Source organism: Mesoplodon bidens, assembly GCF_964165515.1.
Source record: "Mesoplodon bidens genome assembly, chromosome: 7".
Classification (NCBI taxonomy): Eukaryota; Metazoa; Chordata; class Mammalia; order Artiodactyla; family Ziphiidae; genus Mesoplodon; species Mesoplodon bidens.
This window is the reverse complement of record NC_138164.1, coordinates 13,373,623-13,390,078: the sequence shown is the minus strand read 5'-3', so window position 1 is coordinate 13,390,078 and position 16,456 is coordinate 13,373,623. Positions and strand designations below refer to the sequence as shown.

General features: G+C 56.5%; 3 protein-coding genes across 3 annotated transcripts; 1 reads left to right on the top strand and 2 right to left on the bottom strand.

Moving 5' to 3' along the window:
• Positions 1-4,679: 4,679 nt before the first annotated feature.
• Positions 4,680-7,484, top strand: RNF26 (ring finger protein 26). The gene has a single exon (XM_081239208.1). The coding sequence runs from the start codon at positions 5,264-5,266 to the stop codon at positions 6,572-6,574; it is 1,311 nt and encodes a 436-aa protein (XP_081095334.1). The 5' UTR covers positions 4,680-5,263; the 3' UTR covers positions 6,575-7,484.
• A 94-nt stretch (positions 7,485-7,578) lies between these two features.
• C1QTNF5 (C1q and TNF related 5) lies at positions 7,579-11,018 on the bottom strand. The gene is made up of 3 exons (XM_081239209.1): positions 10,886-11,018; positions 10,356-10,619; positions 7,579-10,023 (listed from the first exon to the last, which is right to left on the bottom strand). Exons 2-3 carry the CDS (start codon positions 10,567-10,569, stop codon positions 9,506-9,508), a joined length of 732 nt encoding a protein of 243 aa, XP_081095335.1. The 5' UTR covers positions 10,570-10,619; positions 10,886-11,018; the 3' UTR covers positions 7,579-9,505.
• Positions 11,019-11,791: 773 nt separating this feature from the next.
• Positions 11,792-16,456, bottom strand: MFRP (membrane frizzled-related protein; the record flags this gene model as incomplete). Its single annotated transcript, XM_081240618.1, has 13 exons — positions 11,792-12,016; positions 12,107-12,234; positions 12,799-12,930; positions 13,076-13,206; positions 13,724-13,872; positions 14,243-14,319; positions 14,548-14,673; positions 14,802-14,932; positions 15,351-15,564; positions 15,698-15,859; positions 15,948-16,061; positions 16,176-16,278; positions 16,403-16,456. 13 exons carry the CDS (start codon positions 16,454-16,456, stop codon positions 11,792-11,794), a joined length of 1,746 nt encoding a protein of 581 aa, XP_081096744.1.

The following is a 16,456-nucleotide window of genomic DNA, read 5'->3' as shown; positions in this document are numbered from 1 at the left end:
GAATAATTTCATTTTCTACTTGTGACCATGATTTACTCTTTATTTGAGAATCTTCTGTTGTTTTGCTTAACTCTTCAAGTTCTCTTAGCATCATGTGTTAATTATATCTACTTGTTTTAACAGCCTGTAGCCAGAATTCTCATCATGCTTCCAAGAACGGTTGGAAGGTCAAATGTGATATGTGTCTTCCTAAGATGTTTCAACTTTGGGTAGATCCAGAAAATATTGTATATAATCTTTTTAACATTCCAAAGAAAGCCATCATGATCACAGTCAAGGTAAGGTCTAGTAACAAGTTCAACTACGTGTCATACAGGGTATATGGCGCAAAAAACGCTTCTGGCTTTTTCGTTAAAAAAATGACCTTGTTCACCTTTATTTTTACTAAACCGTGCCAGTCCCATTATCATGAACTTGCTCTCAACATCCTTTTAAATCAATGCCTAAAATTGTAAGTTGCGTTTTTCCAGTCTTTCCCTTAAGTCAGAACAGGGCTAAAACCAATTAAATACGCACACGTGTTTCATCCAGACTCACATATAGAGAAATTTTTTAAAATATGAATTAATATTACAAATGTTCCTCAGCCACTATGGCAAATACCGCATTAATTTCTGAGTACTTCTGGAACCACAAACTGGAACAGGAAGAAAAGCAAGAGGATTTGACTAGTTAATTAATGTATTTCTTTTCTTCCCTAAGTGCTTCAATGGCTCAAATCCTCCCTGGTACAAACCACAGGTCTTTGTGGCATTTTGGACAGTCACCTCATGTTTCCAGGACACAGATTATGAGACGTGAAGTGATTCTCTGGACCCGAACAGCGTTATTACCAGAGCTGATATTTAGGGTTATGGGTTCTCCTGTACCGGTGCCAAGCCTTGGATCCTGATTGAAAGAGGAAAATATTTTTTGGTATGTTTGTGATTTGTGGGGCTAGCGGGGTACTGGGAGGGAACAGGGTGGAGGGGGCAGGATAAAAGCAAACCTTTCCTTTTTTTTTTTTTTTTTTTTGGCTGAGTTGGGTCTTCGTTGCTGCGCGCGGGCTTTCTCTAGTTGCGGCGAGTGGGGGCTACTCTTCATTGCGGTGCACGGGCTTCTCATTGCGGTGGCTTCTCTTGTTGCAGAGCACGGGCTCTAGGTGCGCGGGCTTCAGTAGTTGTGGCACGCGGGCTTCAGTAATTGTGGATCGCAGGCTCCAGAGCTCAGGCTCCGTAGTTGTGGCACATGGGCTTAGTTGCTCCGCAGCATGTGGGATCTTCCTGGACCAGGGCTCGAACCCGTGTCCCCTGCATTGGCAGGCGGATTCTTAACCACTGTGCCACCAGGGAAGCCCAAAAACAAACCTTTTAGGAATGTACCTTTTTATATGGTGTTGATTTGGGGACCCTGTAAATGATTTGCATGATTAAAAAGCCAAATTAAATCAAAAAGGAAAAAAATCCAACTCTAAGACCATGGCAGTAATATGGATTTTACTGAATGCTTGATGGGGAGGTGAAGGGGAGGGTTATAGTACACACAATACCACAAAACAAAACTCCTGAATTAGACATTCTTTCTGGTTTTACCCCATCTCTTAATCCTCAAGGCTGAACAACCTCTAAAAACCCACTCTGTTGTCCCAGCTAGCATCTCTCACCTAGCAACACAAAAGCCCTGCACTTAGCACAACAGCAGAAACCAGCTGTTTTTCCAGGAGGCCCCTGGGCCAGATGCCTGAGAGTTTTAGTTCATACCACTATTATCTTCCATGACACAATTCTGCAGGGATAGCGCCTCCAGGCATTAAGTTTTCTCCAGATCTGGCTTATTTTCTTCTCAACCACTGCAACTCACAGTAGTAAGCAATTTGAACTTCCTCCCTAAAGTCAGTTGGTGTTAGTTCATTTGACCAACACTGTCCAGTCTTCCAGCCTCCAAATAGAGGATGACCCCTGCCTTGGCAACAGTCGGTTTGAACCGGCTGTTATCTGAAACACAGTCGTAGAGGAGAAAGAAACATTATCGAGTCAGTAGAGATACTGCTTGAGTCCAAACCCAACCCAACCACAATGATCACCTCAAGGAGAGTGTTAACAACCTCTCAGCACTGGGAAGCGTCTTGGCTTCTCTAAGGCGGGGGTCATCTGAGCACTTCTTTTGCCTTGTGGTAACATGGTACTTTCTTATATTTCTAGCTTAAGAATGGATAGCATTTTGCAGTAATTCATTTGTCACAAGAATTTTGGCCACAGGTCACCTCTGCCTGCCCATAACTAGAACGCCCACAGAGTCAAAGGTTGTGGCTTGTTTAAGCTAAACTAAGCTGGGTTTGGCTTAGTGTGTCTCAGATCACTCAAAGGGGAGGCTAATTAGTCCAAGACTAATGGAAATACTGTCTTAGAGCATCCTGCCAACTTCAAGGTCTTTCTTGGCCTGGAAAGCTGTCTGGTTAATTACACACAGGGCAGGCACAGCAAATTTGCTGAGTTTGATTTTGGACACATTGAGTTTGAAGCACCAGTGGGATATCCAGCAGTTGTCCAGGAAGCAGGTGGAACCTGAACTTTACAAGAGAGATTCTGGCTGAAGACACAGATTTGGGACTCATCATGTAGAGAGGAGAGGGGGCCATGATGGAGACAGAAAGAAACAGGAGAGGGTAAAAGTCCAGAGGCCAAGGGTGGAGGAAGTGGTCATTGATGTCAAGTGCTGCAGGAAGATAAATTAAGAACATAATAGTGTTCACTGGACAGGTAAAATTTCTGAAGAGGACAAGTTATGCATGGTGGGTTCAAGTATCTTGAAGAGGAGGTGGGCATTTTCTCCAAGATTTAAAATTAGGGGAAAAATGCAAAATAAAAACCCCAGCAACAATAACCACAACAGACTGTGATCTGGGCAGGAGGTTAAACAAATCTTTATATTATTCTCCTTTGTTTAGAGAAATTAGCATTTTGTGGCTAAAGCATAGATGGGGCTGGAGGTAGAAATAGACTGTTCTGTAATATAAAATAACAATGGGAAGTTGGAGTCTGATGGCTAGAGAAAGGGAGGGGAAATCTCAAAAGGAAGAGGAAGACAAAGGGAAAACATGTCTCAGAGAAAACATTAAGTTGGGGGCTGACAGATGTGAGAAAGAGGCTGGGGAAAAACCAGTGGAGTTTTACAAATTGCAGTCCTTGCCCTACACTATGGTGTAACCCCTACTGGGAGCCCCTTGTTTCAGTAAAGGTGTGCTGCATCCCTCGCCTTCGCATGCATCGGTGGTGCTTTGGGCAAGAAAGGATTCAGGCAGTATTCAGGGTGGGGTGACAGAGACAGACACTTTCAGCAGTCCAGGCCAGAGTGGAGATGAAGAATTCAATGTGCTAACTAAAAACTGTCACTTGCCACCATAGTCACTGACCTTCAACATCCCCTGAAAGGAGTTCAGGGCAGAGATCAGGAATGAGGCACTCTGTGCTCTGGGAAAAACTCGCAGAACGGGCCTTCAGATAGTTATTTTCAGGAGAAGATTCTACGAGCCCAAATTCTTGCATCTTCTCACATCTAGAAAAGCACTTAAATCATTAACGGAGACATCTGCTCCTTGTGACCAGCAGCAACCTTCTGCCAAAATGTGTGCTGAATTGCACGTATGCCCCCCTTCCCAAAATTACACATATATTCACCTCCCCCCTTACGTCTTCAGAGTAGTTCCTCAGAACTATCTCAGAGGCTGTCTCCTGGGCTATAGTCCTCATTTCACCCCAAATAAATCTTAACTCATGACTCTCATGTTTTGCTTTTTTTTTTTTTTTTAATCGACAAATGCAAGCAGGAAATTAAAGCAATGGAGGCCAGGGGAAGGATAAGACCTCCAAGTATCCTTGGCCTTAGTAGAGAACACCAGGCTTCCCAATATACTTGGGATAGGATCTTAGATATTTTGAATATTATTTGAATATTAAAGAAAAAGGTAAATTTTTGAGGAGCCTACTAAGGGTGCCCAGGCAGATATCTAAATAGAGCATTCAAGTAAACAAATTAATAGGGTCTGGGCTAGGAGGGTGAGCTATTTCCGGCATGTGACCTCCTTTTCTCACTGACAATGAGGTAATCTCCTGAGGATGCTGAGAAAACGTGATAGAGCTTGAGGAAACAGTTTGGAAATAGCACCTTGGGAATCCCCTATCACAATCTGTTTCCCCTTGAACTACTTGTGAGCAGGCACGTCTTAAACATTTTTTATGTCCTCATTTGTACAAATACAAATCCTCATTTGCATTTGTAGCAGGTTCAATAAACGATAGAATAAATGGATGAATGGAGGAGGACGAACGACCAAGTCTGAGGCTGCGGAGGCGGTGCAATCTTAGAGCCCAGCTCAGAGGCAGTGACCACCAACCCGCACCTAAAAAAATCAAGGCTGGAGGCCAAGTGAAAGAACAGCACCCACATCATCCCAGTCCAAAGTCCTGCTCCTTTAGGGGGCGGGGCTGGGGGGGCAAGTTCACCTCTGCCCTTCAACTGACCAATCCCCGCCTCAAGGGGGCGGGGATTTCAATCTGTTCCCCCCCACCCCTTAAAGTGCTAAATATGTTTGGGCGCCGTTCAAACGGACCAATGAGTGCTCGATGTTTCCTGCGGTTGGGCCTCACCGATTGGTCAGAGTTCGTCGTCCCTCCCTCCTTGTCACGCCTTTTGCCCCACCCGGTAGCACACAAGATGGCGGCGCCCAGCGGAGTAGAGGCCGCGCCTGGGGTTTGCTGAGGCTCGTTCCCTTCCCCGCTGCTCCCTTGGGCGCGAAGCGCCGCGAGCCCAGAGGACGGGGGCCGGGCGGGGACAGAGGCACCTGCGTAGCTGGACCGCGAGCCCGCGCCCAGCCTGCGCCGCCCCCACCCGGCCCCGGCCTGGCCCGATCCCTTCCGTTCCCGGTCTCCTCTCGGTCTGACCCATTGCCCGGCCGTGGTATGCCACCACCAGGCCTCCAAAGCTGAGGTTTCTCCTCCAGCCTGGGATCCCCTCCACTTTAGAGATGTTTGGGCTCTTTCCTCCCAAAGAGCCCGCCTTCAAAACCGGGACTCCTGGACCGGCATCTGGCGGCCCCCTTTCCCTCTCCTGAAACTCCACTTCCTTCTAAGCCACTTCTTCCTCAGATTCTCCCTGTATTGGAGACTGCTCACTTCCCTTCCACATTAATCCCCGACCTCCTCCTTCCCCCAAATATTGACAGCCCTGACACCCCCCCTCAACCGGGAACCAGACTTCCTTTTGGACTAACCCCCATAGCCCTATCATGGAGGCTGTGTACCTGGTAGTGAATGGGGTGGGCCTGTTGCTGGATGTGCTGACCTTGGTGTTGGACCTCAACTTCCTGCTGGTGTCCTCCCTCCTGGCTTCCCTGGCCTGGCTCCTGGCCTTCATCTACAACCTGCCACATACGGTACTGACTAGTCTTCTGCACTTGGGCCGTGGAGTCTTGCTGTCACTGCTGGCCTTCATCGAAGCCGTGGTTCCCTTCACCTTTGGGGGCTTTCAGGCCTTGTGTACCGTACTATACAGCTGCTGTTCTGGCCTGGAGAGCTTAAAGCTCCTGGGGCACCTGGCCTCCCACGGGGCGCTTAGGAGCCGGGAGATCCTGCACCGGGGTGTCCTCAATATGGTCTCCAATGGCCATGCTTTGCTGCGCCAGGTCTGTGACATCTGTGCCATCACCATGAGCCTGGTGGCCTATGTGATCAATAGCCTGGTCAACATCTGCCTCATTGGCACTCAGAATCTCTTCTCCCTGGTGCTGGCCCTGTGGGATGCAGTGATGGGACCGCTGTGGAGGATGACGGATGTAGTGGCTGCTTTCCTAGCCCACATTTCCAGCAGTGCTGTGGCCACGTCCATCCTCCTCTGGACCCCCTGCCAACTGGTACTGGAGCTCTTGGCATCCACTGCCCGCCTCCTGGCCAGCTTTGTGTTTGTCAATCTCACTGGCCTGGTGCTGCTGGCTTGCGTGCTGGCAGTGACAGTGACTCTGTTGCACCCAGACCTCACCCTGAGGCTGGCCACCCGGGCGCTCGGTCAGCTCCATGCCCGGCCATCCTACCACCGGCTCAGAGAGGACGTTGTGCGGCTCTCTCGCCTAGCACTGGGCTTGGAGGCCTGGCGCCGAGTCTGGAGCCGTAGCCTGCAGCTGGCGAGCTGGCCTAACCGGGGAGGGGCCCCTGGGGCCCCCGGGGCCCCCCAGGGTGGCCCTAGGAGGGTGCCCTCAGCCAGGACCTGGCGACAGGACGGTCTTCCTGAAGCTGGGCCCAGATCAGAGGCAGAAGAAGAGGAGGTCAGGATGGCCAGAGTGACAGCTGCCCGGGGCCGAGAGAGGCTCAATGTGGAGGAGCCTGTAGCTGGGCAAGACCCATGGAAATTGCTGAAGGAGCAAGAGGAGCGGAAGAAGTGCGTCATCTGCCAGGACCAGAGCAAGACGGTGCTGCTTCTGCCTTGTCGGCACCTGTGCCTCTGCCAGGCCTGCACTGAGATCCTGATGCGCCACCCTGTCTACCACCGCAACTGCCCACTGTGCCGCCGGGGCATCCTGCAGACCCTCAACGTCTACCTCTGAAGACTCCCTCCCCGCCTGCCCACCCCTCCACGCTCCACGCAGCCACCTGCGCTAGGACAACATTCACACCTGATCTCTGCGTCCCAGCCTGAAGCCCCTCCTGCCCCTATGGCCGTCCTGCCGAGCCTTGGAGCCATACGTCCAGGACATGGAGATGGGAAACTCTGGAAGACTGTGGCTTGGCTGGGGGCAGGGTAACAGCTTATCCTTACCCAGTGGGTCCCTGTGATGCCGAGGGTGGTGAGTGTGTCACTCTGTGAGGCCCTGAGACTGTTCTCTGTGGACTCCCCTCCAGCTTGCCAGGGCCCACCCAGATGCCCGCGCATGGGGCTCCCCCTCTCCGCTTCTGGTTGTTCTGTTGGGGATTTGCAGGTTCTCTCCCTGCTCCCTTCCCACTTCCTCCCCCGCTTCTGCAGCCTCACACATCAGTGTCATTTGGGTGTTTTGGCAACTCAGGGGCCTTGGAATGATCTTGAACATTTGCTTTCAGCTGGAGCCCCTGTGCTCTGGCAGGCTTGGGGGTAGTATCTCTCAGGTGCCCTTAAAGCTACTTCTACCAGTCATCATCTTATGAGGCTCCCTTCTACCTGACCCAACAGCTGGGATGAGAATTAACCCCCAGGTGTGTGTGTGTTTGCACCTGGCTTTGGGACCATGTGCCCTCTGACACCCCAGCACCACTGGGAACTGCAGGGGGACAGCCAGATTTCTACTCCTATCCCTTTCACTCCCCACATTGCAGAGTGAGATGGCATTCCCCTTCTGTTCGTCTCTCCCTGGCATCGGGGAGGGCAGACTGTGCACATTTCACTAGGGTCCAAATACAGAGGGGGCCAGGGCCGAGAGGCATGCAGCTCCCTGAGGCGTCTGTCTGGCACAGGATCCAATGAATGAAGTTCTGTTACAGCTCTGACGGCCTCTGTGTGCATCCTTGCAAGGGCGAGCTGTCGGTTAGGGTGACGGATGCTGCAGCAGGGTCCTTCAGTCCTGCCGGACTCACAAGTGTGGTTGGTGGGGGACCTGGCAGAGAGATAAGATAGGGTGCCTGGGGGAGAACTCCTGCCAGGTGTGGCTGGCTTTGCTTTCACCCTGATTTGTGCCCTCTCACGTGCACAGCTTTTGGAAAGCTCTCCTTATCTTTTCTATCTTTCCGGAATTAGCCCTAGGAGAGAGGAGTGTGAACTTGCTCACCCTTTGGGTCAGCCCTCCTAGCTTTTCCTCTGGTACCACTCTTCCCAGGAGGGAACTTGGGGTTCCTGCTGCCTGGAGTCCAACACCCCCTCAGACCCCTGGAGGAGTTGGTGCTTGTCGTTGTGTCTCTTGGCATAGAGTGGCGCTGTGATGGGCTGGAGTATGGCTGTGGGGCCTCCTGGTGGACAGCTGGGAGGCCTGTCTCTAGCTCACTGGGTCCAGTCGCCATTGGTCATATCCATCCTCACATGACCTGCAAGAGACGGGGGTGGGGGGGGGGACACTACCCCATAATTGTATGTTAAATCTAGGAGCATGATGCCAGGGACAGCCTTCTGGAAGGGGGTGGGGGAAGGTAAAACGGTAGATGGGAAGAAACTCCGAGGAGAGGCCCCTCCACTTTCTCTTGGGTTGAGAGCCTGAGCTGATGTGGGCAGGCCAGCCCAGGTTTGTTTGTCATCGGGTCGGGGGTGGGGCAAGGGGAGGAACCTCGGAGGGGCTTTGCGGCTAGCCTCAGACTGAGTGGTGTGGCCCGGCTCAGTGAGTGACTGTTCCCCACATTCACCTTGGAGTTGGGAGGCCTGAGGAAGGGCTCTTTTTTCCCCTTCCCCCAACCCTGGAGAGGGAGCTGAGCAAGGGGAGGCTTGGTTCCTTCCAGTCTCTGTTTAATGTGAGGATAAACATTTTATGAGAGAAGATAAACTTCCTGAGCTGGGAGCAAATGACCCCCTTTTCCTCCACCCCCATCTGGAATCCCACTGGCAGAGCTCAATACCCTTCCTCCCCCTAACCACCCTAGCAGTCAGGAGCTCAGCTACCTAGGGTCATTGCTGCATTCTGGAACTGGGGTGCCCCCTCGTGGCCATCTCCAAGATGACATCTCTAGACACCCAGGGACACTCCACTCCCCTGGCATGGGGGACAGAGAAGTAGCTTTCCAGTCATCTAGGGACCAGGCAAGTAGCCAGAGCAGCCATGAATGAAAATCCTGGCTTGCTTTCTGTTGGTCCGGGCAGGGATGTGTGTGGTGAAGTTCCACCCAGTTCATATGACATCTTTGAGTTAGAAAAAGGGCTCCTCCTTCTGGGTGGCTAAAGTCTGACACCAGGACACCCTCCTCAGCGGGGGCTCCCGTTCACAACCTCCACCGCTTACGCAGCAGGTCTGTGGAGCGGCCTCTCCTTCACCTGGGTCTGCTTCCAGCCCAAGAGCCCTCCCTTCTGCCTGAGCACCCTCCCCACCCACCATCCTCCTTCTTCTCCCCATTCTCAGAATCAGGGCATCCCCACCAGTAAAGAAGAAAGGCTGAAGCCAGTAAGAGGGTTTTTGTTGTTGTTGTTGTTTTAAGATTTATTGAATGATCTCTGAGAAAAGGGCCCAGGAGCAGGAGGGATGAGGGAGGACCCAGAGAAGCAGAGGACCAGGAAGGGAGCACCCCACCTTGGGGTCCTGGGCCAGAGCAACTGCGGGGACTCACACCCGCCAGCACACCGCCAGCACGCTGCCTGCCGGCACTCCTTTGGTCTAGGGCAGAAATCCAGCCACTGCCCTGTGCTGCCAGCCCTGATCTCAGCCTCTGTCCCCATCCCCGGCCGGCAGCAGAACAGAGAGGCCCTGACCCCACCTCCGCGGTCATTCACAACATTCCAGGGGGACCAGCCCTCCTGGATGATGTGGCTGTCAGTGTCACCCCCTCCTGCCCTTCGAGGGAGACAGCATGCGCTCACTTTCCAGTGGGCATCAAGCAAAGACAGGGGAGTTGTGCCAGTCAGAATACACTAGAAATCCAGAGAAGGTGCTGTCTGTCTTGATGCTGGCGTAGATGCCAATATAATCACCCACGCCCACCTGTACCCACACCTGGTCTTTGGGCTCCAGCCTCACCATGGCGCCCCCGGAGAGCGAGGCTGGCTTGGGCCACCCCCCGAAGAACTGGAAGAAAGAGGCGATGGACTCTCCATTCTTGACCAGATCGAACTGCAGGCTAGCCCGGTAGACGGTGGCGTGGACGGCGAAGTAGTAGACTCCGGGCACGTGGCAGGTGAACTTGCCGGTGACGGCGTCGTAATGTCCCTGCTCATTCACCAGCACGCGGTCGAAGGGTAGGGGCGCGTCCGACGGCGGGGGCACCCGGCTCTCTGAGCGCTTGGCGCTGAAGGCGGAGCGCGGAGGCACCGAGCACTCGCCTGCTGGCCCGGCCGCCCCCACGGGGCCTGCTTCTCCTCGTGGCCCGGGCTCCCCACGCGGCCCCGGGAGGCCTGCGGGGGTGGGGGTGGGGGGAAAGCGGAGCAGTTAGGGCGCGCCCGCCGCGGGCCTCCAGCATCCTCCCTCAGCCTCCCAACCTCCCCTTCCCGGCCGGGGCCGCCTTGCGCCCCAGGACCCCCTCCACCCTTCCTGCAGGGCTTGGGGCAGATCTGAGGGTCCCAGGGGTTTTAGCTCCCGCAGCTGAGTCCCTTTCTCCTTTCCCGGCTCCGGCCGGGTCGGACGGGGACGGGAGCGGCGCCCCCTAGCGACAACCCCGAGCCCCGGGCCCCCGGGAGCAGGAGCGGGGCCGCACTCTTACCCGCCTCCCAGCGGAGGCGCTTCTTACCCGGCCTCCCGCCCTCGCCTTTCTCTCCTGGAGCCCCGGGCGCGCCATCGCGGCCGTCGCGGCCGTCGCGGCCGGGCAGACCCTGGCTGCCATGGTGGCCTGGCGTGCCGGGAAGTCCGGGGTGCCCCGGGCACAGGCTGGGGATCTTGTTGTCGTCCAGCGGGGGCGAGCCGGCCGCCAAGCCCAGGAGCAGCAGAGCGAGGAGCGGCCTCATGGCGCTGGCACGCGGAGCCCGGACGCCGCGGGCCTCTGGTCGTCTGTGGGCTGGGCAGGACAGGAGTCGGGACCCAGAATCCTGGGACCTGCCTCGGTCCCCGCCCCACTGCCATGTCCCTGAGTGAGGCTGAGTGGCCTCGAGGGGACGAAGAAGGGGGCGCCCCTAGACCCAAGAACCCCGAGAGCACCAAGCAGGGGGAAGGAGAGGCCAGCCCTCCCACCACCACTACCCCCGGCCGGCGCCCAGTCTTTCCCACAGTCCCCTCCCCCATCCCCATTTCCCCGCCCCCCCCCCCCTTCGCGACCAGACTCACCCCCCTCCCGGCTCCCGGGGCTTCTCGCTCTCTCTGTGGGCTCCTTCGGGGCTCTCGCTACTCCGGACCCTCCAGTTGACCCCTCCTTGCTACCTTCCTTCCCTGCGCTTCTCTCTAGCCAGGCGCCCCCTGCCCTCGGCGTCCCCCTGGTCCCGGTTCGTTCCTTGCCGGCTCTGCTCTGCTCCTCCCAGACTCCAAGAGGAAACCAGTTGTTCGGGGGCCAAGAGCCCGGGCCGGGAAATAGCAGGGAAATAACTCGTGGTGTCGCCCGGCGGCCGGCCAAAGTTTGGTGGAGAAAGGAGGGAGAGATTTGAGGCGGGCGCAGAGAGGCAGAGCCACGAGAAACAGACGCTCAGGGCATCTACAGCTCCAAGGAGGTGGAAGGAGAGATGGTGCCACGACGGAGATCAAAGACAACACTCTAGTCCAGGAGAAATAGAAGCTGAGAACCGAGGGTGGAGGGTTCTAGAAGCAGTAGACAACTGGATCCCCAGGGCTCAGAATAGGGCCTGCCACATGACTAGGCACTGGATACATTTTTGTTTGGAATAAATGAAAAAGTCAGAAAGCGGGTGGTAGAGAGCCTGAAAAAGCAGGTGGAGATGAGGAAGGTAGAAGGTAGGAAATTGGGGTCAGAGGCTTGGGTGGGAAGCAATCTAGATTATCACTGGTACAGTGTGGAGTCAGGCCAGCTGTTTGCAGCAGCTGGGGCAAATAAAAGGATAGGGAGGGATCTGGCAGGGCGGGAGGGTCCCGTTAGCCCCGCTGAGACTCCTCTTCCCCTCCCTGGGAGGACCCAGAGGGGATAGGCAGAGTCCCGTGCTGGTCCCCTTCCTTTGCTCCCCTGCCTGCCCACCCTGATAGGAAAGGAGGATGGGCAGCAGAGGGCAGGGGCCCGCCTCAGGGTCAGGGCTGGGCACAAGCCTCCAAGCCAGCTGCCTCAGGCAGCCTGTTGCAGTTAAAGGGCCAGGGGGTGCCCAGTAGTGCCAGGCCAGACTGGCACTGGCGCTCCGCCTCCTGGCAGACAGAGCGGCAAGGGGGAAGGACACTGCCTAGCGGGGTGCAGTGGGGCACAAGTAGCCCACAAAGGAGCCTCCGGAAATGCTGGTAGCAGGGCAGGCTTGTCAGGCTCTGTGGAAGGAGGAGACCAGCCCTCAGGCACCCTGCTCCCCCAGTTCCCTCCCCTCCCTGGGGGTTCCTCCTTATCTCTCCCTGGAGCACCTTGTAACCTCTGAGGACCTCCACCACCTCCTCCTGGGTGGCCATGCCCACCCAGATGTTAGGGAAGGCCGTGGTGTTGTAGCTCAGACCGATGCACATCTCCACCTGGACAGGCTCACAGGCCAGCTCTGCAGGGGTGGGAGGGGAGGGTCACTCTGGGGAATACTCACTGGCTGTGTGAGCCGGGACAAGTCACCTAAGCGCTCCCTATGGGTCAGATGGGGAGAGTCAAAGGAGATAACACAGAGAGATGCTTTATCCATGTCGAGGATTCCTGTTTTCCTTGAGAGCCTACTCCAAGCATCATTCGCCAGCCCTGGGCATCATGCAGGCACCTCTATGATCTCAGGGAGCTAGAGGCACCAACATTGGCAGGACCAGGGCATCTGGAAGGAGCTCCCCCGCTCTCCCCCCATCTCCGAGGTGGGCCCTGGAGAGGGCCTCTCTGTGTGACAAGGCTGGACGGGCTCTTGAAGCATCAGCTCCCAGATACCCATTTCCCTTGGGGGTGACACTAAATACCCCTCCAGTATTTGGTGGAGTGGTCCAGAGTCAGGCTAGTGGGCCCCTCACCCCATCAGGGAAGATAGGGATGGCTGGTATGACGCGTGCCAGTGGGTTTCTAGGGATGGGCACCCAGCCCGCTCAGGCCTGCCAGCCCCGCTTGTGGTGCCCTGGGGCAGGCTCCTCACCTGGGGGTGGGAGCAAGGGGATGCTGCAGTTGTCATCGCTGCTCTCTGTGCAGTCTCTCCACATGCCACACAGCCACTGGAGATTCTTACACCCTCCATCCTGGCAGGAGAACTCTCCGGGCCCACAGGGGTCTGCAGGCACAGGGGGCATGGCAGTGCCCTGGGACATTCCTGTACCCCCACTGCCTTCACAGTGCCCTGACCAGGGTCCAGAGCCCTTCCCTGTTCTCCTGGAGGCGCCTCCACTGCCCACACCCACTCGCCCAGGGCCACCTACTCTCTGTGGCATTGAGGGCCCGGTAGGTGGCCGAGAAGCCCCCGATGCTGATGCCATGGCCTGTCCTAAAGAGCACAGCCAGCTGGTGGTGCGAGGAGGTGAGGCGCGGGGGCGGTTCTGCTCCACAGAACCTGCCCAAAGCAGACAGCAGTCCTGGCACGGGGTCCCCCCGGCTGATCGAGCGTGCACGGGGCCTCCCGCAGACGCAGCAGGGAGCTGGCTGCTCTGGGCGATGCCAGAGGGGATGGGAGGCATAGTCACTGACTCATGGGACTGGTGAGGAAGACACACATGTTCAGGAGACAAAGTACTAAACAAACGAAACAAACTGCTTGAGCTTGAGCCCCTTCGACCTGGGGAAAATCAGTGAGGGTTCTGGGGGAAGCTATAAATAGACCGGGCAGGTGGGAGAGCTGGGATGGGGAGAGCCTCCGGGAGGAGGTGATGTAAGGAGCAAAGGTGAGAGGGACAGGTACGAAGGTGAGGAAGGACAAGTCTTTTTCAGGGCGACAGTGCGGAGACCTCCAGCTTGGCGCAGGAGAAGACAACGAAGCTAGTGCGTGCGTGGGCCGGTTTGTAGGAAGCCTTGACCTCGGACTCTGGAGGATGGGGTTTATCCTCAGCCCCTCCCGCTGGCTCTGCCAGTACCTGCCCAGGAGGCCGAGGGCCCCTGAGTTGCGGGTCTCATACACTTCCACGTAGTCAAACTTGCACTCGTCCTGAGCTTCCAGGCTGAAGTTGTGGAACAGCAGTTCGATGCCATGTCCAGTGGGCACCGAGATGTGCCAGGTGCAAAGCTGGGGGAGGGCACAGGTGAAGTAATTTATGGATTCCTTCTTCTGTCCCAATCGGGGCCTCCAGGCTTGAGCTCCAGATGGGCTTCCCCCTGCTGCAGGCGGGGTAGGGAGCGGGTGGGCTCTGCCCACACTGCTCTCATCATCTGTGGCGGAAGGGCCTTTAACTTATCTGGTCTCAGAGATAAGCTTACCCAGCACGGGAACATGGACACCTAGTAAGCACTTAATAATGTTCCCTTCCTGCCTGCGTGGTCTCTGACCTTCCCAAGTACAAGGCAGTATCTGCCATGCTGTTTTCAATCGCAATAACCCGGATGCTCAGGTGTGCCCACGTGGGCTGCACCACCCTCCCTATGGAGTGCTGGCTTACCTGTTGGTGAGGGTACTGCTGCAGGTAGCTGGGAGCAGAGAAAGTGCCCTGGAGCCCAGTCAGATTCCCCCCACACCCTGTAGAGAGGAGGAGGGGCTCATGAGTTTGCCAGGGTCTGTGCCTTTGCCCGGTAGGGCCAGCAGGGATGGCAGAGAAGAGTTTTGGCTGGGCCCGTGGGGAGACAAGTTCTGGGCCAGAAGAATGACCAGGCAGGTTTGGAGCTGGGCCAGGCCTGGGGAGGCCAGCCTGAACCTGGATCAGATGCCAGGGGACAGTACCCGCCCTGAGGCTGGCCGGGCCCATACCCGAGAACTTGGCGCTGCAGTTGGCCTCATCACTGCCATCAGCGCAACTGGCAAAGCCGTCGCACACCGAGTCAGGTAGCAGGCAGATGAGCTGGTCGCAGGGGAACTCATCGTAGGCACAGCTCCCTGGGGGCGGGCATCTGGATTCAGAACCCCCTAGAATCTCTACCCCTTTTGCAGGGCTGGGAGTGGCTGGAGAGGGGGGAAGCGGACAGTTGACAGGTAGCTGGGGACCTGGCGGGGGAAACACTCACCATGACCGGGGGCCACGGCCTGGTACCAGGCATGGAAGCCAGATCCTTCCACGCTGTTGTCAGAGACGAAGGCCACGCGGAGGTGGCTGGCATTGGTGTTGAGTGTGGGGGGAGGCACCCTCCCACACACTCTGCAAGAAGCCAGATTGGGGGTGACGGAGGCTCAGAGCTCAGGGCCAGCCAGAGTGGAGCCTGCCTGGGCCCTGCGGTCCTCTTCCCTCAAGCCCCGTCCTGGGGACGATGTGTCCAAAAGGTTCCCTTCATTTCCAGCAGAGCTCTGACCTCCCTGGCTCCTGCACGTCCATTCTTGGGGCATTTATCCATGGGAAAGATATGTGGGAGCTCCAATTTCCAGATTTGGAAACCAAGGTCAGAGAGGGGAAGTGACCTTCCCAAGGTCATATAGCAAGATGGCGGCAGAGCTGGGCCCAGAGGCCAAGTCTCTCCGTTTCCTCCCAGTCAAGAATGTCCCCCTGCAGTTCCCTGGTTCTGCCCTCCAGACAGTGGTTCAGGAGGGGGGTGGTGTCTCCTGCGGGCAGAGGGACCCACCTGAGGAGGGGGCCTTCAGGCTCGGGGGAGATTTCCAAGCGATCAAAAAGACAGGAGGCCACACTCTCCACGCTGAGAGCTTCGATCTTGAGCTGTATTGCATGGTCTGTGGCCACTTGGATATGCCACACGCAGTGGGCGTTGGGAGGGTAAGGGTCTGGGTAGTCGGGGCTGCTGAAGAAGCCCCTTGGGCCAGGAAGGAGGCCCCCGCAGGCTGCAGGGACGGAGGTTAGAGTTCAGAGGTCAAAAGGAGAGAGACTTGTTTTTATAAGATGCCTCTTCCCGTCCTCCCCTCCCCCCTGCCGCCTTGGGCCCTTCTCCAGGAAGATCTGCCCCGTAGTACTCACTCGACTGGGGTGCGGGGCTCATGCCTGCCTCCGGTTGCCCTTTAGGGGTCCCAGTTGCCTGAGAGGTGGTGGGGATGGGAGTGGGGGTGGAGCCAAAGGTGGTGAGGCCTTGGGAAGGCAGTGGATGATGGGAGGCCCCGGACGCAGGTGTAGCCTGCAATTCTGGAGGCGGGAAGACGGGGGAGTGGGATTCAGAGGTGCTGGATCTCTTGCAGGGCATGGGAGACTCATCGAGGCCTTGGGAACTTACGGGCCAGGATGATGGCCACCAGCAGCCCGAGCAGCAGCAGCAGCAGGCTGGCCAGCAGGAGGACACACAGCCAGGAGAAGTGGCAGTCAGGCTGCAGCCCTCGGGGACGCCGACCTGCGGGCAGGCGGGGTGGAATTTTGAGAGCCCTTTCCCTTGGGCATCTCTCACACAACCCTTAGCCGCTGGGCCTTTCTGTCCTACCCCCAGCTCACCCCCTGAGATGGTTACCATGCCAGGGAGCTCGGGTGCTGCAGCTGGCGTCCTCCTGGAGGCTGGGTAGGGGGCAAGGTGGCCCTGATTCAGGCTCAAAAGCAGGATTGCAGAATTCAGTCTGAAGGGAGAGACTTGAGGGCTGAGGGCCGGTGGCAACACTGCCTGGCAGGTGTGTTCACTGGGCACTGCCAGCCCTAGGTGGGCATCTGGGTCTTGCGGGAGTGGTCCTGTATGACCCTTACCTTGCTCAGCTCTGTCGCCTCCACGCAGAGGATGATGTCTGAGCAGTCCTTCAT